Source organism: Stegostoma tigrinum, chromosome 4 (assembly GCF_030684315.1).
Source record: "Stegostoma tigrinum isolate sSteTig4 chromosome 4, sSteTig4.hap1, whole genome shotgun sequence".
NCBI lineage: Eukaryota > Metazoa > Chordata > Chondrichthyes > Orectolobiformes > Stegostomatidae > Stegostoma > Stegostoma tigrinum.
In genome coordinates this window covers 27,059,445-27,086,681 of record NC_081357.1, presented here as the reverse complement: position 1 = coordinate 27,086,681, position 27,237 = coordinate 27,059,445, and the positions used below count along the sequence as shown (strand labels likewise).

The window sequence follows — 27,237 nt, the reverse complement described above, 5'->3', positions numbered from 1 at the left end:
CACCTTTATAGCGTCAGAGATCTACAGCAGTTAAAAAGGCACTTTGGCCCGTCGCATCCGTTAAAATCTCTAGGTAAACTTTTCTGTTCCACTGAGAACAGTCTCAGCTTCTCCAGTTTATCAAGTTAAATGAAACCCTTCATTCCTCCATCCTTTTGTGCTTATTTCCCATCTTTAAGTAGGCTTGGAAAGATTGTGCTTAGAGCTTTAATTCAAATCCTGCTTGAGCTCTCCTTAGTAGCCTCGTACGCCTCTAGGTCATGTTACATTTCTTTTTTGAGGACTGCCAATTTTTAAAGTTTCTCCTCTTTATCTTGTTACGTATCTCATACAGACCCACAAGACCACAAGGCAGAAGTAGGCCAATCAGCCCATCGGATCTGTTCTGTCTTTCAATGGATCATGTCTGATCTGATAATCCTCAGATACACTTTCCTGCCTTTTCCTCACAACCGTTGATTCCTTTACTGATTAAAAATCCGTCAATCTTGGCCTTGAGTACATGTAATATCCCAACCTCAAAGGCCTCTCTGGGAAAGAATTCCACAGATTCACAACCCTCTACATCTCTGTCTTAAAATACGTCACTCATTATTTTGAAATTATGCCCTCTGATCCTGTACTCTCCCACAAGGGGAAACAATCTTTCTGCATCTAACTTGTCAAGTTCTCTAAGAATATTGCATATTTCAATAAGGTTACCTCTCATTCTTCTATATTCTAATAAGTACAGGGTCAATCAACTCAACCTCTCCTCACAAGATAGCCCTCCACTCTTGGTATCAAGCAAAGCCAACATTCATTGGACATCCTCCAATGCCAGTACATCTTCCCTCAGATAATGACTCAAAACTTGGCTGTAATGCATTAACTTTTTGCATCCAAGCCATCAATTATACCTTGTAAATAATTGTGGCCCCAGCACTGATCCCTCTGGTACCACTAGTTATAGGTTGCCAGTCTGAAAATGAACCCCATCCCAACTTGCTATATTTTATTAGACAGCTAACCCTCTATCCATACTACTTTCAGTACAATGGCTCTATTCAAGTAGCCTAATGTATGGTACCTTATCAAATGCCTGCTGAAAATCCAAATATATTAGATCCACTGTATCTCTTTTACCTATCCTGCTTCTTACACCGTCAAAGAATTCTAGTGAGTTTTCAGGCATGGTATCCCCTTCATGAAGTCATGCTGAATCTGCTTGATCATAAGTTAATTGGCCACAGGGCTCCCCTCTCATTAGAGAGACAAAGATGACTGGTTGTGGTTTAACCTGAGGGGCACCACACCTTACGTAAGGGGAGAGGCCGAGCAGGAGAGTCTTTCACAGTTACCTCAAGCAGTTCAGGAATTGGAACCCATGCATTACCCTGCATCGCAGACCAACATCCAGCCAACTGAGCTAAACAACCCGCTTGCACCTCTGATAAATGTACACAGATATCTGAGTGGATAAAGGGTATAGTCAAAAATGTTGGCAGTCATCAAAGTAAAGACCCAGAGGAAACGACTGAAGACAGTGATAGTGAAAGGCTAGGGTTCAGAACACAAGCTGTGAATCATCCTTGATATGGGGACTAGCAGGTGTCAGAAGACTGAGAATGACAAATATTACCTGAATGTTCAAAAGAGAGGGCCAGACCTGGAAACATTGAGCCACTCAGATGTAGGACAGATTAAAGAAACCTCTAAAATCTATGGTGCCTTTGATCGCATGTTGGGAAAAAAATGGCTAATTAATTAAAATCAGCACTGATTTGTTAAAGGTATATTGTCTTTAACTAACATAGTTGAGTTCTTTGATGTATTGGAAATGATTAATGCAGATAAATAGTAGACATTGTGTTTATTCTTATACCTAACTGGGTAGCATATTGAAGGAACGGCCATCCATTCTTCATCCGTACTTCTGTGAGGATGTCTCCACTTCCTCATCAGAACTCCAACTGTAATATAATAATACTTTGTAACTTCAGCCTTAGCTTCAGTGTGAGCTGTCTAAGCTACCTTATGTAAACCTGATTCTGCTTCCTGAGCCTCAATTCATGAAGATGTGCCAAACTAGCCCCATTCATAGAGTTTCAGTGACTGTAATGGCTTGTGGCATTATTGTGAGCTCTGTGATAGACTTTGTTCAGCCATTGCCCTGGTCACTACAAAATACTGGAACCCATTCTTGCAATTGTCCATAATGTCCAGGAATGTGCAGGCTATATGGGAAAAGCAGGGTTGCAAGGATAGGGTATGGGGTTGATCAGGGGAGGATGCACTTTGGAGGATCAATGTGGACTTGATGGGCTGAATGGCCTGTTTACACACTGTAGGGATTCAATGTTCCATCTCTTTAGCCTTGTTTTCCTTGATTATAGTTGAATCTGTAACTTTCACTTCTGCTGTATGATTACCTTAGAAGTGAATCAACTTAATCCACAGGTAAGATCCAGACCTCACTGGGACTGCAATCTGTGCCCCACAATTACAATTCCCATCATCAAGTTAAATTGTACCCATTTATGAACACTTTGGTTTTCAATGAATCCTCTCGAGGGAAAACTAATTCCTTCTCCAGCAAAGATTTTGAGTAGCCCTATATTCCTTAGCATTGTTATTGGGATTGGATGTTTTCTTTGAAGAAAAAGGACATTCTTTTAGTCAAAAACTCTTCATACCTCTCAACTACCCTGTATACTCCTGCACTCATAGTAAAAGCAACAATCTGATCCATGGCCTTTTCCTTTTGCATTTCCTTTTCAGATTCACTCCTATGAGCTCCAATAATTCACAGGGGTTTTCCTTGCAACTTACATTTTAAATGAAGGTGTCTTGCCTTGTTACGAAGGAAACACCTTACCTTCCAATTATCAACTCCATCCCCAGTACCTCTGCTTCTGATCTGAGGAGGTGACCTTGGGGCACTTCCAGCTATGCTTTCCTTATCTTAATTACTTGTCTTCCTTTCACCCTCCCTTATTTTAAGCTCTTTCTAATTTTTGAGGTTGACAGAAAAACAATTTGTCTTATGAATTAGCTCATAATGTTCAGCCATTATTGCTATACAGTTAGTAATTGGAAAACTTTTGTCCGCAGCATGGGATCTTATTATGGATTGTAGTGAGTTTTTGAATTTGCCTAGGATAACAATCTGTCTAAGAATTCCTAATGTGTTTTTGTCAATCTGGTTAAGAATCCCTTCCATTGTTTTGTCTTCTAAGCCTATTTTAAATTATTTTGCTTAATCTTTTTGAGTTCAATATTGATTTGCCTATATTGTTTCCTTAAATTCTGGAACATTAATCTAATGCCTCAGTCACTTATTCATACACAGCCAAAATATTCTGTTTATAGTATTAAAAACATCCTCTGCCAGTGAAGCATAAATTTCCTCATCCTTATTTATAAACTTATGCTGCATGAGTAGCATCCATTCCTCTACTGCTAAATTCATTTCTCTTGCTATTTTCTCAAATATAATGAAGAATGCTTCCACATCCTTTTCCTTAAATTTAGCCTGTGCAAACTTAAATATTTCCTTGCCGGACATCAAATTATGACTCAGATTCTTTCCACCTAGACCTGTATCAGCATTCAAAGTCTTCAGCATCAATGGCATCATTTTAAGCTGATACTCATTTCTTTTGCATTCACTTTCTCATGTTCTAATGCAAGTTTTCACATTTCAATTCTTTTAGTTCCATTTCTCTATCCTTATCCTTTTCTGCTTTATCTTCATCTTTGTCTGCCATCTCTATTTCCTTCATTCTCTCCTCATGCTTAAGCTGTTTTGACCATAAATAAGCATTATACGATTCTGATGTTTTACTCCCCAGAATATCCAGTCTCACTTGTATTGTATTGTGCCAGTCCCCAATTATCATTGCATTCCTAGCTCTGCCTGGCAATGTTTCCTCCAGTTTACCCGCTTATTCAAAGAACCTTGGTTTTGAAAGTTTTGTTAGACTGCCAGACACCTCTGTCACTTGCATGAAGCCCTTTGCCATTCCATTGCCATGTATTATATTCAGTACAGTACTGTTTTATTTACTAATGCCACACTTACATCCTCATTGCCTTTGTTTCCAATCAATTCAGGATGATGCCCCCAACTTGTATCACATCACTGGGACTGCAATCTGGAAATTAAGCCCCATAGTTCCTGGAATCATTGCAAAACTAAAGATTTTGTGGAAGTACAGAATTCCCTATTTTGTCTGTCTTTTGATAGGTTGATAGGTTTCTGTACTTAGTAAGAAAGCTTATTGCAAACTCAAGGATTCAAACTATAAATAATTCATAAATTTCAAATTTGAGACAGATAATGATTTATTAAGAAAAGGTATTAAGGGGTGTGGGCCAAAGACAAGTGTATGGAATTAGGCCACAAATCAGCAATGATCTTATTGAATGGTAGAACAGGTTCGAGGGACTGAATGGCCTATCCCTGTTCCTACATAAACAATTATGAACTGTTGACATTTAATTCCATGAAGCAAACCTCTATTCCCTTGCAAACTCCAACCCTTCAACACACACACACACACACACACACACACAGACACACACACACACACACACAAACAGAAACAAGAAATGACAAACATCAGTTTGATGGCCTGTGGGAAAAACTTAGATGACCGTTCAATGGCTCTTATTTACAGAGTTCACTAAGATGATCCTTTTGGTTTATACTGCTCCTCGATTGTCCTTCTCTAGATACTTCTGCTTACTTGAAGAAGGTAATGATGGATGATTCACATTTATAAAGTCTCTAGTGTACTGATTAAAGCCACAGCTTGTGGCAATGGCACGTTTAAAGTGACTTTACTGCAGAGAAAACAGACAGATACTGTCCTTGCAGAGGTTCGATGTCTTCTCCGAATATTGACACCCCTACGCCATTCAGAAATGTTTAAGTGGAAGCCGATCACTTAATTGTTGGCAGGCAGGAGGCCTTTGCAACTGATAACTGGTCACTAGTCCTCAGACCAATCAGCCAATTTTTGCCAGCCAAATCATGGTTAGTGCACAGCCCCCTAGCCGCAGCCCTCTGTACCTGCGCTTTTCCCACTGCCTGCGCAAACATCTGTGTAAGCAGTACGTATAACAAGTGCCAGGTTACTTCGTTTTAAAAAGTGCAACAATCTTTGATTTTTAGAAGTTATTTTCCCATTTCGGTCCTCCATCAACAACAGAGAAAAATATTTTTTTAAAAATTGTCTTTACAGTGGATCTTGGAATGACATCTGTTAAAGTATCACATAAAATTTTTTTTGAATGAAATGAAAGGCGATGGGATTAACGGAAGAATGCAGTGTGAGTACATGGGGAGTTAGTTAAAGGATACAAAGCATCAGATGAACGTGAACAGTTGCTTTTTTTGGATTAGAGCATATGCAGTGGTGTTTCCAGCATCATGTATTCTCACTAATTCTCTTTTTCGCCTGGAAATGTCTGCACAATGATGTAATTTCAAAGTGGCAAATGATAAAAAGCCAAGAAATGTGGTAAACCACGAGAGGGATAGTAACAGCCGAGGTGGATGAAAATCTTCAAAAATCGAGGAGGTGGGTAGGTCAGCACAGGAACGGTGCGTGAACGAGACATTCAAATTCCGCTTTGGAAACAGAAACCTGAGGGAGCAAACGGATAGTGATGTATATTGGTACAGGCCTTTCAATCAGTACGCTGCACCGCTATCATGCTGCTGTAACTCGATTAGTTCTCTTCTGAACATGACAGTGTGACCTCTTCCTGCAGTACCCACACGAGGTTAACGGCACACCGATGTACCTGTACGAAGTGGCGACTGAATCCGTTTGTGAATCTGCTGCGAGACTTCTCTTCATGAGTATCAAATGGGCCAAGAGCGTACCCGCGTTTTCCACACTCCCCTTCCCGGATCAGGTGAGTAGAGTCCAGAGCCTCCCCCTTCCTCTCAGGTTAAACCGCGAACAGCTCCGGGTGAGGATAGGAACACGCCGAGGCAACAATGAAAAGCGGAGGGAGCCTCAACGAATTAACATTCAAATGAAATTCCCAAAGAAGGTGCTGCGGTACTTTCATTCGGCAGGATGCTCTTAAGCGAAGGGTCTGCTGGTGGGGTGTGTGGTGCCCTTTCTTCAGCAAGCCTGGGGAAGGTTCTTCTAACCCACTGGTAGTGTCCTTACCTCTGGTAGCAGCAAAGCACGCTTCAAATCCTACCTACTCCCGAGGTATCTCAAACACGTTTGAACAGGTTGATTTTTGTTTTAAAATCGGACCCTGCTGGAGGTTCAGTATAAACAAGGGGGACGCGTAGTAACTTTTAGTATCGACATAAAATTCAGAGAAATTGAAATAGAAGCTCGATACATGATTTCAAGGGAAGAATAAAGCGGAATAATAGACTAGAGAGCCAAGGTTCAGGCCCAAACACCCGGTCACGTATCTGAACAAGCTGATTTAAAATAAAAGTCTGCATCAGTACAGTTCACTGAAAATCATTAACTTTTATGCTGAAAAGCCGCATCCCAAATTGGATATCTATTCTAAGCCACCGCAGGATTCTACATCCGTTGTACCTGACACCTGCTCCTACGTCTTTTATAAGTTTTTTTTTTGTTTTGACTAGTGACGAAGAGCAGAGTAACTGCCTGAGATTTGCCTGCACCACTCTGGAGGTATCAAACCTGTGGGCGCGATACCTCAGCACGGCAGTATGACTGGCCTGAGCAGATAGCTGTCCTTGTACAACATCACTCAGCCGCCACAGACCGGCGCTCCAATACTTCAGCACACCCGCTAATGCAATTCCCACGTGGAAATGGGAAGGCCACGAACTCGGAGGGTTCAAGTGCTACAAAAACCTCACCGCTAATTTCCAAATAACCTTGATTCTGGGTGAATAGACTTTAAGGTATCTAAAAAAATGTTTTGCCAACTAGTCTATTATGCCAGACCTTTGTGTAAGGCCAAAATAGCACATTGTGTGATTTAGTACATAAAACAAAGAGTTGCGGGTGCTGGAGATCTGTAACAAAGATAGAGAGCGCCGGAGAAACTCAGTAAGTCTGGCAGAATCTGTGCAGAGTTAATGTTTCGTGGAGTCTCTGGATTCGAAAGTTAACTGTTTTCCTTCCACGGAAGCTGCCAGACCTGCTGAGTTTCTCCAGAAACTTCTGGTTTTATTTCAAATTAAGCTGTTGTAAAAGAGCGAGGTTTCTTAAAATGGCAACTCGTGAATTCTGGGGCGTGAGTGGAGAGACCTGCAGGTGAGGGTTACATTCTTTGGGACAATGAGCAGAGAGGACAGACACGCGGCGGATCAGATCTGAAGCCCGAGACTGAGTGTGCAAAGATGGGAAGGTGGAGGAAAGATAGGAAAAAACAGCAATTCCGCGAAGACTGAGAGTAATCTGGGATGTCAGGTTGACTACTGCACAGGGATTGGGGCAGTGGTGAAAATTAGACAAAACATGCCTAAACACAATGTCGAGAAAATCTTTTTTAAAAAATGTCCTCCAAGTTTGGTTGTTCTAAACGTTACGCTGACAAGCAGCAAAAATGAAAGCTGGTTTTATCGAAAATAAGTGCTCATTTTTGTCTCACTCTAGCTGATTCTTTTGGAAGATGCCTGGAGGGAGCTTTTTGTTCTGGGAATAGCACAGTGGGCTATTCCCATCGATTCTAGTACTTTACTAGCTGTATCTGGTGAGTGGCTTTTTAATAAAGTTAATAGCTACGATTAAAAGATGGAATTTATTTGCCATTCTGTTAAATGCCACCTAAATTGGCGAAAATGTCCCATTAGCTGCTGGAGCCTTCCATTGGCCTCGCTGGATATTCGGTGTTATTTTCGTCTGTCCATTAATCTCGGGGTGTTTCTGGTGAGCGTCAGTCACTCTCCGTGTGGCTGGGGTGGCAGCTCATGAGTTGTATGCACAATTCTCCGCCATTAGCACCACGTCTACACGAACTGCTCCAGAAGACTTTCGACAGCTGTTTCACACTTCGGGTTGCGAAAGCAAAGCTGACCCTCACATACAACCGATTCCCCAGGGGAACGCAGATACGAGAGTTTTATCCATAACCCCTCCCATCCCGCACTCCCACTAGCTCTCCCCAGCCTCTGAAAATCCATGTAACATCTCTGATATCAGAGGCATGTTTGTAAAAGCGAAGCGCCACAGAGAGTCGCAGCTTTCCGCGCCCCCACCCCCCACATCCTCCTGCCCCAGCTTCGACCCCTCCTTCCCCTGCTACTCTCCTTGTGCCCGCTACCGTCCCTCCTCCCGACCCCAGACTAATCCCTCTCTTTACCACAACCTCACACACCCAACACACACATCTCTTGTTAGAGCCACTACGTTAAAAGGCTAATTCTCGAGGTAATACTAACATTGCAAACTATTTCTTGTCAACATTCTTTTACAACGCGGGATGGTACAGCTGGATGAAATGGTTTGTAAGACGGTCAATTTGATAAAATCAGCGTAAAGTCCAATCGCGCTCCCCTTGCGGCTTATTGCAACTCCGTGAAATTCTGCAATCCAATCCAGGCCCGTGCTTTGGTTTCGACGAAAAGGCCGAAGCGACTGTGGCAGAGACGGTAAAATTTAAGAGTCAGTGCATTTCTCCTCGTCACTTTCTCTCTCTCTCTTTCTCTGTAGGGATGAACGGTGATAACACCGACTCGCAGAAGTTGAACAAGATCATTGCAGAGATCCACGCCCTGCAAGAGGTGGTAGCGCGTTTCCGGCAGCTCCGGGTGGACGCCACCGAATTTGCCTGTTTGAAATGCATCGTGACTTTTAAAGCGGGTAACTCAAAGGCCTGTTGCCTTGTTAAGCCTGACAGCGAAATTGAAGTTCAGAACCGCGAATGACATTGCAGAAATTATCCAGATTGAGGGCTGTGGGCTACTTCTGAAGTCTGAGGCCTGTTAGTTCCTCGTTAAAACCAGCGCAATCTCTGGAAAATACACACTAAAATATCTTTCCACAACAAGAACACCCTCGAACTGTTAAAGACAAAACTGAGATCAGAAACCTCAGTCTGACCTGTTCCTTTCCAATATTAACCAGTGGCTGAGTTCAATTATAATAAGGTTTTCTCGAGTTAAATAAGTTTGTACAAACGATTGATATAATCACCCCACAAATAAAGCTGCTGGAAGCGCACAATAAGCGTTTAACATATTTAGTATTGTTAAGTCTTTAGATAGACTACTGCAGAATGTCACAGTGACTGCGATTTTTCCCAGTTTGGTTTTGGTGAGTTACTCATTTTGGACTTATTCAACGTAACTCTGGAACAGCTCACTGATAGAAGGTCTTTTTTTTTCACTTTGTTTCTTAGTTCCTACTCAGAGTGGCTCAGAACTTAGAAATTTCCGGAATGCTTCAGCAATCGCAGCGTTGCAGGACGAAGCTCAGCTGACTTTGAATAGTTACATCCACACCAGGTAAAAAGCAGAATAGGTTCCTAAGAGGAGTGCAGCTCGGCCAGAGGGAATGGACAATGCACCAAGGCATCTGGCGAATTTTCAAATTCATTCATTTGATGTGGGCGTCACTGGCTGGGCCAGCAGAATTACCCATCACTATTGTCCCAGAGAAATAGGCAGGTGACAAATAGGCAGGTGGCAGTGCTCCCATCTCCTGCCCTTATCTTTCCAGGTGGGAGAGGTCATAAGTGGAAGTTGCGTTCAAATGGGAATGGGTGAGTGAGTTGCAGTGCATCTTGTTGATAATACACACTGCTATCACTGTGTTTTGGTGGTGATGGTAGTGAATGTTAAAGGTGGGTCATTTGGCCTGTCAATCATATGGTTTGCTTTGTTCTTGGGTATTGTTGGAGCTGTACCCATCCAGGTAAGTAGAGAGTATTCCATCACACTACCTGACATGCCTTGTAAATGATGTACAGGCTTTGGAGAGTCAGGAGGTGAGTTACCCACTGCACAATTCTTAACCTTCGGCATGTTTCTGTATCGATAGTGTTTAAGTGGCTAGTCCAGTTCTGTATCTAGCCACTGGTAATTCCCAGAATGTTGAGAGTGTGGATTCAGTGATGGTAATGCCATTAAATGAGAAGGAGGGAGAGAGAGAGAATGTAAGTGTTTTGCTGTAGCAGGGAGAGATACATGTCAGCGTCTGAACCCCAACAGTTACCGAAAGTTAAACTGAAATCCTGGTTCTCAGGAACTTGCCCCCAATTGTTCATGCTGCTTCTATTGTTCCAACTTTAAAAACCTCCAAGGCCTTACAAGCTGTTCACTTCCTTGGCTTGGAAATGGCTGCTCATGACCTCTATATAACTTCTCCATAAAAAAAGGACAAAATTCACCTCTCAAAGCCACAGTGTCATCACACCTCCCTCCTTACAAAAAAACTGAACCATCAATATACAAAGACAACTTCATTTGTAAACATCTCCTTCTCAATTGTGGAATATTTCTGTTGATCAATAGAATCATAGAATTTCTACAGTGTGGAAACAGGCCCTTCAGCCCAAAAAGGCACTGATCTTTAACTCGTCATTGTCAACAGGAATAGTGCCAGATAACTGTAGGATAGCAAATGTGGTTCCCCTGTTCAAGAAGGGGAGTAGAGGCAACCCTGGTAATTATAGACCAGTGAACCAGTTGTTGGTAAAGTGTTGGAGAAGGTTATAAGGGATAGGATTTATAATCATCTGGAAAAGAATAAATTGATTAGGGGTAGTCAGCACGGTTTTGTGAAGGGAAGGTCGTGCCTCACAAACCTTATTGAGTTCTTTGAGAAGGTGGCCGAACAGGTAGATGAGAGTAAACTGGTTGATGTGGTGTATATGGATTTCAGCAAGGTGTTCAATAAGGTTCCCCACAGTAGGCTATTGTACAAAATGGGATTGTGGGAGATATAGCAGTTTGGATCGGAAATTGGCTTGCTGAAAGAAGACAGAGGGTGGTAGTTGATGGGAAATGTTCATCCTGGAGACCAGTTACTAGTGGTGCACCGCAAGGGTCGGTGTTGGGTCCACTGCTGTTTGTCATTTTTATAAATGACCTGGATGGGGGCGTAGAAGGATGGGTTAGTAAATTTGCAGGCGACACTAAGTTCGGTGGAGTTGCGGATAGCGACGAAGGATGCTGTAGTTGCAGAGAGACATAGATAAGCTGCAGAGCTGGGCTGAGAGGTGGCAAATGGATTTTAATGAAGACAGTGTGAGGTGGTGCACTTTGGTAGGAGTAACCAGAAGGCAAAGTACTGGGCTAATGATAAGATTCTTGGTAGTGTAGATGAGCAGAGAGATCTCAGTGTCCATGTACACAGATCCTTGAAAGTTGCCACCCAGGTTGACAGGGCTGTTAAGAAGGCATACAGTGTTTTAGCTTTTATTAATAGAGGGATCAAGTTCCAGAACCAAGAGGTTATGCTGCAGCTGTACAAAACTCTGGTGCAGCCGCACTTGGAGTATTGTGTACAGTTCTGGTCACCACATTATAAGAAGGATGTGGAAGCTTTGGAAAGGATGCAGAGGAGATTTACTAGGATGTTGCCTGGTATGGAGGGAAGGTCTTACGAGGAAAGGCTGAGGGACTTGAGGCTGTTTTCATTAGAGAGAAGAAGGTTGAGAGGTGACTTAATTGAAACATGTAAAATAATCAGAGGGTTAGATAGGGTGGACAGGGAGAGCCTTTTTCCTAGGATGGTGACGGCGAGCACGAGGGGGCATAGCTTTAAATTGAGGGGTGAAAGATATAGGACAGATGTCATAGGTGGTTTCTTTACTCAGAGAGTAGTAAGGGAATGGAACACTTTACCTGCAACGGTAGTAGATTCGCCAACTTTAGGTACGTTTAAGTCATCATTGGATAAGCATATGGACGTACATGGAATAGTGTAGGTCAGATCGGTATGACAGTTCGGCACAACATCAAGGGCCGAAGGGCCTGTACTGTGCTGTAATGTTCTATGTTCTAGGTTCTAAGTCCACACTGACCCACAGAGCTTCCCACCCAAAACCCATTCCCCTATAACCCACCTAATCTACACATCCTTGAACCCTATGGGCAATTTAGCATGGCCAATACACCCAGCCTGCACATCTTTTGACTGTGGGAGGAAACCAGTGCACCCAAAGGAAACCCATGCAGACTCAGGCAGAATGTGCAAACTCCTCACAGGCAGTGACCCGTGTGTGAAATCGAACCCAGATCTGTGGTGCTGTGAGGTAATAGTGTTAACTACTGAGCCAACATGCGACCCCATTCAGGTTTTTCTGTTCTCTTGTCATTTTTGTGTAAGAGTGCAGCACTGACACCCACATTACTAGCACCCACATCGATAGTCACTTTCAATGGCTTTGTATAGTTAGGTGCGGCTAACACTGGAGCAGTGGTAAACATAGCTTTCAGGTTGTCAAATGCCTTCTGATACTCTTCCGTCCACTGAAACCTTTTTGCACTTCTTCAAAAGGTTAGTCAGTGGAGAAACCACACTACTAAATTTCAGTACCAATTTCTGATCTTAATAAACTCAGTCCTAGGGATCGCGGTACTTCTCTCTTCATCAATAGTGTGGGTAACTCCACAGTAGACTTTGTTTTCACATCACAAGGGGCCATTTGTTCATGTCCAATAACATGGCCCAGGAACATGACTTAGGCTTTTGTGAACTCACTCTCAGCAAGGTTTATCACTTAGCCTGCCTCCCTAAGTCTATTGAATGCTTCTGCTAGATGCTCCAAATGTTCCTTCCATGTGTGACTAAAAACCTCCAGATTGTCTATGTACACCACACAATTGGATAGTCCCAATATGAACTTATTGGTTAGTCTTTGAAATATAGCTGGTGCATTCTTAATACCAAACATCATGATTTTAGACTGTTGCAGTCCATTCAGTGTCATGAAAGTCAAAATTTCCTTCAGTTTTATGGATAAAATTACCTGCCAGTAGCCTGTGAATGTATCAAGCTTTGAAATATAAGTAGTTTGTCCCACCTTCTCAATGCAGTCTTCCAAATGTGGAACAGGATATGAATCAGATTTTGTAATTGCATTGATTTTGCAATAGTCCACACAGAATTACTTTGTACCATCTGGCTTTGGCACCATTACTATGGGTGAGCTCCACTTGGTGCAATACACTTGAATTATAATCTATTTGAGCATGCTTTCAATATCTTTTTTGAATTTGTGCCAAATTTAAAAGATTAAATCTATAAGGCTGTTGCTTAATTGGAACAGCATTTCCCATATCTACATCATGTGTAATTAGATTAGTATTTCCCAGCTTATTCCCACATATATCCCCATATGATTGTAAAGGCTCTTACAGACCATTTAAATTTTCCTCTGGAAGGTTACTCAATAATTTATCCCAATTTTTGAGAACTTTCTCATTGTCCAATTTAATTTGAGGAGTACCCCATTCAGAATCATTTGAACTTAATTCTTTACTCTGTGTTGTAACCAATAACATATTCTCCTTTTGCCTTCTTTTCACATCAAAATACTTCTTGAGCATCTTCACATGACACACTCTGTAAGGTTTCTTTCTACCAGGAGTTCTTATCAAATAATTCTTCTCAGTCAATTTCCTTTCAATTTGATAAGGTCTACTAAACCATTGCATTCAAGGTTCACCTACCACTGGAAGTAACACTAACACTTTATCTTCACTAGCAAAATTGTGATTTTTAAAAATTGCTTGTCTGCACCCTGTTTCATCGTAAGCTGTGCTACCTTTAAATGCTATCCAGCCAACTCACCTGCTCTATTTAATCTCTCTCTAAAATTTGACACATTGTCCAAATATGTAGTCTTGGAACTATAATTCACCAATTTCTCCTTAATTAATTTCAGTGGTCCTCTCACCTCATGCCCAAAAACTAATGCAGATAGTTTGAGTTTAGTGAATTCATTATGTGCATCCCTAGCTGTCAAAAGTTCAAATGGAATTCCTTAATCCCAGTCCTCTGGAGAGGCTTGATTATAAACCTTCAATGTGGACTTTAAAGTTTGAAACAAATGTTCCAATGTTCCCTACAACTCTGGATGGTACTCAATGGTTTTGAATTGTTTAATTCTTAAGCTATTCATAGCTTCCTTGAATAATTTTGATGTTAACTTTGATCCTTGATGTGATTGTACTTCTGTAGGCAGTCTACATCTAGAAAAGAATTTGAGTAATTCTTCTAAAGTCTTTTTGGTTGTGAAACTGCTTATTGGAATGTCTGCTCATTCTAGACTACCCACATGAGGAAACAATTTTCTACATCTACATTTTCAATCCACTGTAGCATCTTGTATACCTCAATTAGGTTTCTTCTCATTCTTCTAAACTTCAGAAAATGTAGGACTCAACTTCCCAATCTCTGTTGATAAGATAAACTCCTCACCTCCAGAATTAATCTAGTGAACCTTCTCTGAACTGCCACCAATGCAATTACATCCCTCCTCAAGTAAGGGAAACAGAACTATATGCAATACTCCAGGTGTGATCTCATTAATGCCTTGTATGGTTATGGAAACATTTCCCTTAGCAATAAATGGCAAAATTCCATTTGTATTCCTTAGTAGCTGCTGTACCTGTATACTAGTTTTCTGTAATCATGTACAAGGACACCCATATCCCTCTGCAATGAAGCACTCTGAAGTTTCTCTCCATTTGGATAATAAGTTGTCTTTCTATTCTTCAGACAAATGGGTAACCTTACACTCATCCACATTAAACTCCATCTGCCAAAGTTTGGCCCATTCGGCTAACCTATCCATATCCATGTGTAAATGCATTACTCCTGTATTACAACTTCCTTTACCACCTATTTTGCTATCGGCTGCAAATCTGGCTATAGCCCCTCTATCCCTGCATCCAAGTTTTTGATTTAGACTGACTCCCGTGGCATCCAACCCAAGGTAATAAATTATCACTAACTCTATCTGATCTTACCTTGTATATTCAGCTCTTTGTGCAGCACCTTATCTAATATCTTCTGGAAGACCAGATATACTACATCAACAGATTCCCCATTATCCAGTTTATTTGTTCCATCTTCAAAGAACTCTATCTGTTAGTAAACACAATTTGCCCTTCATAAAACCATGGTGACTCTGATAGATTGTATTTTGACTTCCCAGATGTCTTTTTATTACTTCCTTACTAATAGATTCTAACAATTCCCCAATGGCAGATGTGAAACTAATTGTCTACAGACAGATGTTTTACTAACTGGTGTATAACTTTCTGCATGTACCAAACTCTGCACAAACAAATCAAAAGATAAGGGTTGCCTACTCTATTAATCTTAACTCTATAATCTCGCCTTGGAGGAAATGATTTATTATTGTACGCTCTTTCTAGTTTTTGTTTGACTTTTCCGTTACTCTGTAACAAGGTACAAGACAGTACCTGGAGTCAACATTTATGAGGGGCAAACAGGAAAATGGAATTAAAGGTACAATCAAGTCAGACATGATTTTATTGAAAGATGGAGCAGACTCGATGGTTTACTGCTGTCCATATATCTAATGCTCTTATTACAAAGGTTGGGCTTCTTTCCATCATCTTTGCCAAAACACCTTTAGCTATTCCTTCTTCCAGTTAGTCATGAGGTTTGCCACTGGCCACGTGGGAAATTGTGTGTCTTAGAATCACAAAACAGGTTGAGGCAGCAAAAATGGGATTGGAATGATTAGGGTGACGATTTCGACCAAGGCTGAAGTGTTGGGCCGAAGGGCTTTTCTCTGTGCTGTAAATCTCTATGACTCTATGACCAAACATCATCCGCAGGTCAGACCAGTCACATGGCACTTCTTTTTGAAAACGTGGCTTCTCAATCATAGTCTTCATGCCCAAAATGCCAACACACCTCTCTTTCTGTCTGTTCCAGATACCCAGCACAGCCGTGCCGTTTTGGCAAGTTGCTTCTACTTCTGCCCGCTTTACGCTCGGTGAACCCTTCCACCATTGAAGAGGTGTTCTTCAAGAAAACCATTGGGAATGTCCCCATCACAAGACTCTTGTCAGACATGTACAAGTCCAGCGACATTTAACTGGAAACCTGTTCACACAGATAACCAACTTCACCGGCACCATAAGAGAAACCTTCTTCGGCTTGTACTTGAGTTGGACTAACAGAACTCGCGGCCATTACTGTCAAAACCAAACTGTTTCATAAACCTCCATAAACTGTGGCCGGGGATTGTTAATAACTGTGTAGCACTCCATTCGTATCTGAAAATTGCCTGTCATTTTAAAATTATTTTTGTTTGAACTTCGCCTTGATTAGTGAGTTCAGTCTTGGATGATTTCTGTTACTTTCCCTTAAAACAATCACTGAATGTTTGACACACTTGGCATTTCAATGCGAGCGCGTTTTCCTAGCGCTGGTGGTTAGCGGGATGTTAGAATCGGTCCCAGTTTCTATGGTGTTGGGCTGCTAGTGTATAGTCGGCCCGTTTGAGCCGAATTTTGGGCTGAACGGAATTACAGTGTGGGGACTGTGGGTGCTTTCGATGTGGCAAACGCTTAACAGCTCTCTCACGACTTTTCTTCCCATGCACCACATGCTAAACTACAAAGTGGGTTTCATAGCTGATACTGCAACCTCCTGCTAAGTTCTGTTCTGGTGAGCTCCACTCTGTAAGAAAGCAGCCGCTTAGTCAAAATGTGAGAAGGTTCCTGCATGGTTGTCTGGTAGCGGTGTTCCCCAGTATACTCTGAGTAGATCATTTTAATTTCCCCTTCCTTTTAACATCTAAAAGATGCTCTCCAGAAATGGGTGTGTGCTCGACACGTGTCTTTGTGAAGACCAACTGAATGGGAGGTGTGAACTGAAGGACACAGCCCGCTGGTCGCTGTCCAGTGACTTAGTTCTGAAACCAGAAGGGGCGACAGTTCGAAGGATAAACAGCAGCAGAAGATGGAGTTCAGGCCTGCAGCTCCCAGCCCAGATGGCAGGCCATTGGAGAATGTCCCATCAGTCACAGACTCATTTAGAAGTGCCTTTCTTTATTTTCTTGAGGTAGTCGGAGAATCTACCCAGCAACCACCGGTGGGAGAAGGGCGATCCCACGTTCAACCAGCCGCCGCTCATCAGAAAAGTTGTTGCATCTTTCAGCACTGGGTCAGTGAAATAGCTCTGAGGCAATCAGCACTTGGACATTTTTTCTTCTCACGGAACGTATGTTAAGCCGTTCTGTTGTAAAAAGATCAAATGTAATTGAGTTGTCAAAGCCAGGACTCTTGTAATTCATTTGAAATAGAGTTTAATTCTACAATTAAATATCGATGTTCAGAAGTGGTAACGGATCGTCTGTTAACTTTCAGAGAGTACCAAGAACTTGAGGTCAGAAAACCATTTTCGGCTTCACTGTTCTGCTGCTATATCTTTGAAATGTTTTTATTTCTTTCTAAGCTCAAAGGGATTTTTTTTAAACTAAACATTGAGTTGCAAACGTCCAGTTTGCAACCTTGGTTCAGAATGAAACCCGTGAACTGCGTGTACAATTTGCTAAAATGAATCACAGATTCTTTATCCATATCCTAGCTTCGTGCGTGGTGATAGATTCAGCACAAACACTGCTCAAAGGTGCTTCAGCGAGGAACTTCATTGGTGAGATCACGTGAACAGAATTTCGATTGCTTTCTCAACTTGAGGCTCGTTCCTTTTCTTTGCCAACCTCTTTCCCCACCCACAAGGAGCAGTGAGGAAGGAGTATTAACAGGCTGGGCCACATCATTCATTTTCCTTCCCTGGTCAACAAGCCCCAGACGGGGTCTTGAACCAAGTGCTTTGGGCTCATACGCAGAGGCGCTACTACAAGGCCACTCGACTGGGCTTAGCTTAATACCTCACTTTTGCTATTTTTTTCCTCCTTGGTTGTCCAAAACGTCCCTCCAGTTCACCACCTTCCAAAAGGAAAACTACCCACACTTTGACTCTTATGTCCTAGTTAAACTTCACTATATCTTTGATCTCACATCAACTCAAGGTAAAATTCCTTGTTATCGATTACACGTTCATCAGTAAAACTCGTATCTTACTTGAGAAGCATCTCAGTTCCTATGAACCAGCCCATATTATAATACCCTTTTACATTAGCTTTTACATTATAGTACTATTTGCTTGGCAGCAGAATTTCTACTTGTTTTGGCCCAACTTCTGACACTCCCTTCATAATATCCCTATAGCCCAGATAGAGGCAATTTGACTCATTGTGTCTTCACAAAGAGCATTCAACCCTATTCCTTTAACCCTACATTTACCATGGCTCATCCACCTAACTTGCACATCTTTGGACTTTGGGTGGAAACTGGAACATTTGATGGAAACTGCACACAGCCAATTACCCAAACCTGGAATCTAACCTGGGTCCCTGGCACTGTGAGGCAGCAGTGCTAACTACTGTGCCACTGTGCTGCCCTTCACAAGGTCTTTATTGAGGTCTCTGGCTTAGCACAGTGGTCACACTCTCTTCTGTCTTGAAAGACTGCGAGGTCAAAACTCACTCTAGGGCCTCCTGTGCAAGATCTAGACGTTTCACACCCTACATGCATATACACCACAGAAACAGACCATTCAACCCAACAGAGATAGTAAGAATTGACAATGCTGGAGTCAGAGATAACACAGTGTGGAACTAAAGGAACACAGCAGGTCAGGCAGGATCAGAGGAATAGGGAAGTTGATGTTTCAGGTCTGGAGCCTACTTCAGACCCGTAATGTCAATTTTCCTGCTCCTCTGATGCTGCCTGATCTGCTGTGTTCCTCCAGCTCCACACTGTGTTATCTCATTCAACTCAACAGATTGCTGATTGAGCCAATATATAAGGCCTTCCAGAGCCTTCTCCCATTTCTTCATTTAATTTTCACATATCCTTTCTCCCTCACACAAGTTTATCAAGCTTCCCTTCAAAATGTATCTGTACGAGTTGTCTCAGCTACTCCGTGGAGCAATTAATTCAACTTTTGGACAACTTTCTGGATAAATAAACATGTATTGCCTATACAATTTAGTTGCAGCTATTTCAATAATGACACTTAGCTCTGGTCTGAACATCAAGGAAAATGGTTTATTATGTCTGTCCTATCAAACATTTCCATAATTATAAAGTCATTTCATACGCTTTTGTTTTGGAGAAGAGCCCCAGTCTATTGAACCTTTCCTGATAGATGCAGACTCTCAGCTCTCATTCTAGTTAATACCTTCCTTGCACCTTCTCCAAATATTCTATTTTAATTTTATAAAGAAGGTATCAAAAGAAATTTGGTAAGGTCCCACACAATAGGTTCACACACAAAGGGCTTACGGAGTTATAGGGTGGTATATTATGAAAGGGATGGAAGATTGGGTAATGGACAGGGAGCAGAGCATAGGGACAAATGTGTTACTTTCGCATTTGCAGGCCGTGACTGATGGAGTGCCAACTCAAATTCCAGTGCAATAAGAGCTTACATCTGTTGTTGTATCTGCATGCTATTTTTTTTTGTACCTTGTGCAAGTACACCCAAGTCTCCCTGAGCATCAACAACTACAAGTTTAGCACCTTTTAAGGAAATATCCTGCCTTTCTATTCCAATGGCCAAATTCAATAACTTCATACTTGCCCACATTATACTCCATCTGCCAGCTTGTTAACCATTCATTTAACTTGTTAAATCCCTTTGCAGCCTCTTTGCGTTCTCTTCACAACTTGCATTCTCACATAGACTTGTATAATCAGCAAACCAAAATACATTGATGGCAGTTGGCACTTATGTGCTATCTATATCATAATTTAGACAAAGAGACACAGTGATTTATTTTGGTTGGAAAATAAAAAGGCAAGATATTTTCTTTAAAGGTGTGAAACTTGTACTTGTGGATGTTTGGAAAGACTTAGGTGTACATGCACAAGGAACAGGAAAGAATAGTAACTCACTCAGAGATAGTAAGAACTGCACATGCTGGAGTCTGAGATAACACAGTGTGGAGCTGGAGGAACACAACAGGTCAGGCAGCATTAGAGGAGCAGGAAAGCTGATGTTTTGGGTCGGGACCCTTCTTCAGAAATTTGGGAGGGGACGGGGACTCTGAAGTAAATAGAGAGGTGGTGGCAATGATAGCAGATATGTAGTGGTGGGGATTGGTCAGTGAGGTGGGAGGAATAGATAGGTGGGAGAGAAGCCGAACATGTCAAGGAGGCAAGGATGAAGCAAGTAAAGGTGAGTGTAGGTAGGTAGTGGTGGGGGTTGGCCAGTGAGGTGGGACAACCGAATAGGTGGGAGAGAAGACGGACAGGTAAGGGAGGCAGGGATGAGGTGGGGGGTGGGGAGACTTTGAAGCTAGTAAAGTTCACATTGAGACCATTGAGTTGTAGGCTTCCAAGACAGAATATGTGGTGCTGCTCCTCCTGTTTCTGGGTGGCATCATTGTGACACTGTAGGAGGCCCAGTATGGGCGTATTGTCCAGGGAGTGAGATGGTGAGTTGAAGTTCACGACTGGGAGATGTTGTTGTTTGTCTTGAACCGAGCATAGGTGCTCTACGAAGTGGTCTCCGAGCCTCCACTTGGTCTCACCAATGTAAAGGAGGCCACATTGGAAACAGCGGATACAACAGACCACATTAGTGGATGTGCAGGTGAACATCTGTTTGATGAGGCAGGGTTTTTTTGGGGTCTGGGATGGGGTTGAGGGGGGAGGTATAGGGTCATGTGCAGCACTTCTGCTGTTGCAGGGAAAGGTGCCGGGAGGGGTGGGACTAGTGGGGAGTATGGAGCAGATGAGGGGATCACAGAGAGAGCAGTCCCTCCGGAAGGCAGATAAGGGAGGGGAGAGAAAAATATCCTTTTTAGTGCAGTCAGATTGCAGGTGTGTGGAAGTGACGGAGAATGATGTGTTGAATCCACAAGTTGATGGCGTGATGCATGAGAACAAGGGGAATTCTGTCTTTGTTTTTATTGCGGGCAGGGAGTTTGAGGGCTGAGGTGCGGGAAAGGCAAGTGATGCGGTCGAGGGTATTTTTGGCCACTGAGAGGGGGAAGTTGCAGTCTTTGGAATAGCGGGACATCTGGGATGTTCTGGAGTGGAATGCCTCATCTTGGGAGCAGATGTTGTGGCGGCAGAGGAATTGGGAGTTAGGGATCACCTGCTTGCAGGAAGGTGGGTGAGAGGAGGTGTTGATGAGGTAGCTGACAGAGTCAGTGAGCTTGAAATAGATGTCAGTTTTGAGATGGTCACCAGAGATGGAGACAGAGAGGTCCAGGAAGGAGAGACAGGTATCAGAGATGGTCCAGGTGGACTTGAGGTTGGGGTGGAAGGTGTTAGTAAAGTTGATGAACTGTTTGAACTCCTCGTGGGAGTACAAGGCGGTGCTGATCCAGTCATCAATGTAGCAGAAGAAGAGATGGAGGATAGCGCCAGTGTAGCTGTGGAAGAGGCAGGCATAGCTTGGACCAATGTGGGTACCCATGGCCACCCCCTTTGTCTGTAGGAAGTCGTGAGGAAAGAATAGTACACAGGAAGCAATTAACAAAACTAATGGCATGTTGGCTCTTATTGCAATGGAATTGGAGCTCAATAATAAATATTTCTTCCTGTAATTTTGCAGGCACCTGGAATACTGTGTACAATGTTAACTTCCTTATTTAAGGGACAGTATAATTGCATTGGAGACAGTACAGCAGAAGTTTATTAGATTGATCTTTAGGATGCAGGGGTTTTCTTTGATGACAGTCTGAGTAAGTTGGATCTATACTCTCTGGAGTTTCAAAGAATGAGATTTGATCTCATTGAAACACTAAAGATTATGAAGGGGCTTACCAGGATTGGTTTTGAGGTATTGTTTCCCTGGTTGGAGAATCTAGGACAAGGGCAAAACACTAGGATAAATGCTGATCATTTGAGACTGACATAAGGATTGTAAATCTTTTTAACAGTCTACACTACAGTGTTGTGAATGCATTGTTGGATGTATTTAAAGCTGAGAGACTGATTTTTGGTTTCTCAGGGAATGAAGGGACACGGGGAAGTTGATGGAAAAATAGAATTGACATCCAATATCGGCCATGGGCGTATTGAATGGAAGAGTTTGATTGGCCATAAAGTCTTCTCTGCTCCTATTATGTTATGACTAATGACGTTATCCCAAATGCACAGGCTAATTTAGGGTTGATATAGCTTTAACATGATTTCTCTGATTATTATTTATATCACACTCAAAGTAAACCACAGAGCTGCACTTCCTTTATATGAATTTATTAATCTGCATTGCTACTTTTAGTGATTTGCCTACCTCTATCCCCTCTGCTCCTCTAAACCCTTTTAGATGCTTATTCTCCAAGAAGAAGTCAATTTTTATTATAATCTTTCCCTACTTGCCAATCAAATGCTCACTTTTGCAAGTTTATTCACGTTTTACTATATTTCATCAGAATCCTTGTCTTAATTAGATATAACCCCAAACTTGGTGTTGTCTGCAAAATTTGCAATTCTACTTCTGTTTCCAAAGTCTGAATCAATTACATATACAACAATAGTCTCAGCAATACCACTTCCCATGTTTTGTGAATCTGAGTACCCACCTTCAATTCCAACTCTTTGCTTTCTGTTTTGTAGCCAGTTTTCTAGCCAATCTACTCCTGACTTCACATGGTCTGATCTTGGATAGCCTTTTATTGAAACATCAAGAGAACACTGTATTATGGGCAGTCTTTAAAATGCAATTTTTAATGAGGCAAAGATTCTATGGCTTAATTTCAAAGAATATCAGGGAATGCTTCTTGTTATCATGATTATATGTATTCTTCATCAATCATTACTAAAAACTGATGATCTGGTCCTCTTGGCATCACTGTTTATTGAATTGTGCTGTGCATAAATTGTTCACTACATTGTACACTTCAGAAGTGCTTAATTTGCTGCAAAGCACTTCAGGAATTCTTGAGGTCATGAAATGCACTAAGTAAGAAAAAGTCTCTGTAGTTTTGTGCAAAGTTCCTTTTCGACTGTGCCTTGTGCCATCATTCCTAAATCCATTACCATTCTCAGTTTCTTTTCTGTGTGAAGTGCCTTAATTTGTTTTATTGTGTTAAAGAAGACATACAAATGCAAATTGTTCTTAAACATCATGGAAAAGAAGACTGCAACATATTGTGAATGCTTAATTTTTTGTAATAACAAGGGAGTTCGATTCAAGAAACATGTTTATGACTTAAAGGTTGAATTTTGGTATAAATTACATCAAAAACTTCACATATAGACTAAATAATCAAATATTTATTTTGTTCAATATTTAAAATGTAAAACAAATAATATATTTCATTACTTATCCATGCCATATTCTACTGGTAGCTGAATCATCTTCAATGCTAAGCAAGAGTTGAACCAATTACTATACTCCCTTGCTAACTTAAAATGATTTGCCCTCTCTGAAAACAAGTGTTCAGTTGTGCCAGAGTATTAGATTACTAATATACAATATACACTGTTCTCCATTCAGTAAAGCTTAAAACACCTTAAAAAGTGAACCAGAGTTGAAAACCTATTGTTGTCACCAAATGACAAGATGCATCAAAGTAGGGTTATATTCAAGACTTGCACTTACTTAGAAGTTTTGTTTGTATTGCAGACTGTATCTCTGCATTTAGAAAATCAGTGGGGTGGGTGGGCCTGGTGTAGAATGGCTAAATTCAACAGCCCTCCCAAAAATGGTTGCATGGAATAATTCATGCCTGTTGGTTGCAACAAAGAGAGCAAACCAACCTGATGCTGCCTTCGTTTCAAATGATTGTAGCAGCTAGCCAGTCTTATAAGCACTGTTGGATGATTGAGTTGAGTGGAGTTTAATATTGTAAGATGTCAGTGCCAACCAAAGCCAACCTGCACTGCTTAACTCGAACCTCAATCTTCTTACTGGGAGGGGCACTGTGGCTGAAATAGATGCTGAGAATCTTTTGTGAGTTGAATCTGACCTGAAAGAGAATATCTGAATATGGGAGAGAATGGAAACTAAGGTTTTCCAAGGGCTCACAGGAGGATTTAAGGAATTGGAAAAGAGGAGAAATGTCAAGCCCCTGAGACACAAGCTAAGAAAGCAGATAGTCAAGAAGATCAAAGTCTCTCATCTAGCCTCTGGATGCAATGCTGCAAAAGTTCACAGATCTCACGAGTGGAAAGGTCAGAGAATGAATATTCAAGTGTTCTATTCAGTATCAAATATGGACCCTGCTGCAATAGCAGCATTCCAATTACAAATCCACCAAAAATGTCGATCAGTCAGGGCTCTTACTTGACATTCAAATGTTCTGCTGGGCCCTCGTATAGTTAATAAGGTACAAGCTCAAATCCCACAGTCATAGTTGGTGCGAATGAATTCATAAAAAGTGCATGAAGTTAGCCTCAGTAATGGTGTCACGAAACTATCAATTATTAAAAGCCTATCTTGTTCACTAATGTTCTTTAGGGAAGGAAACCTAAAATCTGTGCATGATCTGGCCAAGAGTGACTCCAGGCCCACAGCAACATGGCTAATTCTTAAGCATCCAATGAAGTGGTCTAATGGGTCAAATTAATTCAAAAGCAATTAGAAAAGGGCAACAAATGCTGGCCCTGCCAGCAATGCCTACATGCTATGAAATAAATGCTTAAAAAATAGCCTCACATCTCTGGCACAAAACTTACACAATCTGGTAGGTACTCAGCCCTGGTAGACACATCAACAAAACATATTGGATGAAACTGACAAGCTTGCAGGACAAGATTGCTGAAAACAGGAGGCAGCAGGAGGAGAGTAGAGATGCCCATATGCCGTGAACTCCATTGGGGGAAGTGTTAACCACTATTAGAATAGCCATTGCTAAAGTTGTGGGTGGTAATGGGGCTAAAACACAACAGAGTTGACAGTGTCATTGTTCCTACTCCTTCTTATATTCCACCTCCTCCTCATTACACACTCCTCTGATTTAAAAGGTGAGAAAGTTGGCTGCATGCACTTTTTGCTTTACTCAGTTTCCCACATTCCAACCTGACCTTTACAGCTTTCTTTGCTCAGAGATCAGGAAGCTGAAGGCCAGCCTGAAGACTACAATAATGAAGACACAGCTTTGTTACTTGATAGCATTCTCACTGGCACAGTCCTGAGGTCACATATTGATACCGGGTGTAATTTAGGGAGTGGCACAGAGTTGAGATCTGCTTCTGGTGAGCCATGGGGCATGAGTGGTTTGCAGCCAGGACAGGGACTGAGATAGTGCAGACAGCAAATACCCAATGGGCATGTCCGCAGGTTCTATTGCATGAGCATCCTCACGTGCCTACAGAGGAATACTGATGGACATTTATAATAAAATGCTTGGTACTTTGGGAAGCCTGCCAGAAGGCCTACACCAATTCAGCAATGTGTATTGTGCAGAGCTTGAAGTTTACCCAGGCCGGCATGGAACTGGAGGCCAACTTCATCAGTACTATTGTGATTCAACCGTGTTTCATTCTCCCATTGCCAGATTCCATTGTATATCAAGCACCTTTTATCAGAAGTCAGTGTGCTGTGATTACAGCTCAGACTGAAGTCATCCAAAATCAGCTTGCTGAAATGATTTTTCAAATAAGAATATACTGTATCATATGTCCTCAGCTTAATGTGGATAATGAAAAGGTTAACTGAGCTGCTGTGAATACAGTTGTTGTACTGAAATTACTACTAATAAGGTGATGTATTTAACAGAAGTGGCAGGTATGTCATTGAAATGAGGTGGAATGTATGAGAATGAGAAGCAAGGTTAATATCTGTCTGTTTCTGGGCATGGCCAATAATGAGAGGACCATGACTGAGAAAAGTAAGAGAAGCAGGTGGCGCAATAATCAACTCTGGGCAAAGAAAAATTATTGTTGTTTGGGTTGAGGTGTAGCAACATTCAACCATGGGCCAAAAGCAATAATATCTCCTGTCATTTGCAATTTGTGCCCACAGGCTAGGTATGGAGTAAAAGGTAAGTGCATGGGCTAGTTTGCTCACAATTCCCTAAGGCATGGGTTACTTGTAACCAGGACTCTGTGACTGTCTATATCACATCCACAGAGACTATTATGTTAATGGTGATAAATTGGGGAAGACAGTGGTACAGTGAGACTCACGTGTCCTTGTATACCAGTCGCTGAAAATAAACATGCAGGTGCAGCAGGCAGTGAAGAAGGCAATTGTTATGTTGGCTTTCATATTGAGAGGATTCATGCGCAGGAGCAAGGATTGTCTTGCTAAAATTGTACAGGGCATTGGTAAAACCACACCTGGAGTATTGTGTGCACTTTTGGTCCTTTATCTAAGGAAAGATGTTCTGGCTGTTGAGGGAGTCCAAGGAAGGTCTACTAGACTAATTCCAAGGATAGTGGGAGTGATGGTACATAGGATTGGATTGGATAGGGCTATATTCACTACGGTTTAGAAGAATGATGGGTGTTCACATGGAACAAAGAACAAAGAAAATTACAGCACAGGAACAGGCCCTTCAGCCCTCTAAGCCTGCACCGATCAAGATCCTCTGTCTAACCTGTCATCTCTTTTCTAAGGGCCTGTGTTCATTTGCTCCCCGCCCATCCATGTACCTGTCCAGATATATCTTAAAAGACGCTAACGTGTCTGCGTCTACCACCTCCACTGACAACGCCTTCCAGGCACCCACCACCCTCTGTGTAAAGAACTTTCCATGCATATCTCCCTTAAACTTTCCTCCTCTCACTTTGAACTCATGACCCCTAGTAATTGAGTCCCCCACTCTGGGGAAAGGGTTCTTGCTATCCACCCTGTCTATATCCCTCATGATTTTGTAGACCTCAATCAGGTCGACCCTTAATCTCCGTCTTTCTAATGAAAATAATCCTAATCTACTCAACCTCACTTCATAGCTAGCACCCTCCATACCAGGCAACATCCTGGTGAACCTCCTCTGCACCCTCTCCAAAGCGTCCACATCTTTTGGTAATGTGGCGACCAGAACTGTACACAGTACTGTAAATGTGGCCGAACCAAAGTCTTATACAACTGTAACATGACCTGCCAACTCTTGTACTCAATACCCCGCCCGATGAAGGAAAGCCTGCCGTATGAAATGTATGAAATTCTAACAGGGTTAGACAGAATAGTGGCAGGAATGATATTCTCAATGACTGGGAAACTGTGGGTCACGGTCAAAGGATAGGAAGTAGACATTTTAGGACAGAGATGAGAAATGTCTTAACCCAGGGAATAGTGAACCTGTGGAATTCTGTGCCACAGGAAACTGATGAGG

General features: G+C 41.9%; 1 protein-coding gene across 2 annotated transcripts in view; it reads left to right on the top strand.

Annotated features, from left to right (window-relative positions):
* Nucleotides 1-17,227, top strand: part of nr2e1 (nuclear receptor subfamily 2, group E, member 1) — a 35,272-nt gene extending 18,045 nt beyond the window's left edge. For both annotated transcript variants that reach the window (XM_048532015.1, XM_048532013.2), the window contains exons 5-9: nucleotides 5,761-5,907; nucleotides 7,596-7,692; nucleotides 8,652-8,801; nucleotides 9,340-9,445; nucleotides 15,861-17,227. In XM_048532015.1, the coding sequence (XP_048387972.1) occupies nucleotides 5,761-5,907; nucleotides 7,596-7,692; nucleotides 8,652-8,801; nucleotides 9,340-9,445; nucleotides 15,861-16,023 (663 nt within the window). In that variant the 3' untranslated portion in view covers nucleotides 16,024-17,227. The remainder of the gene's footprint in view (nucleotides 1-5,760; nucleotides 5,908-7,595; nucleotides 7,693-8,651; nucleotides 8,802-9,339; nucleotides 9,446-15,860) is intronic.
* Nucleotides 17,228-27,237: the final 10,010 nt, after the last annotated feature.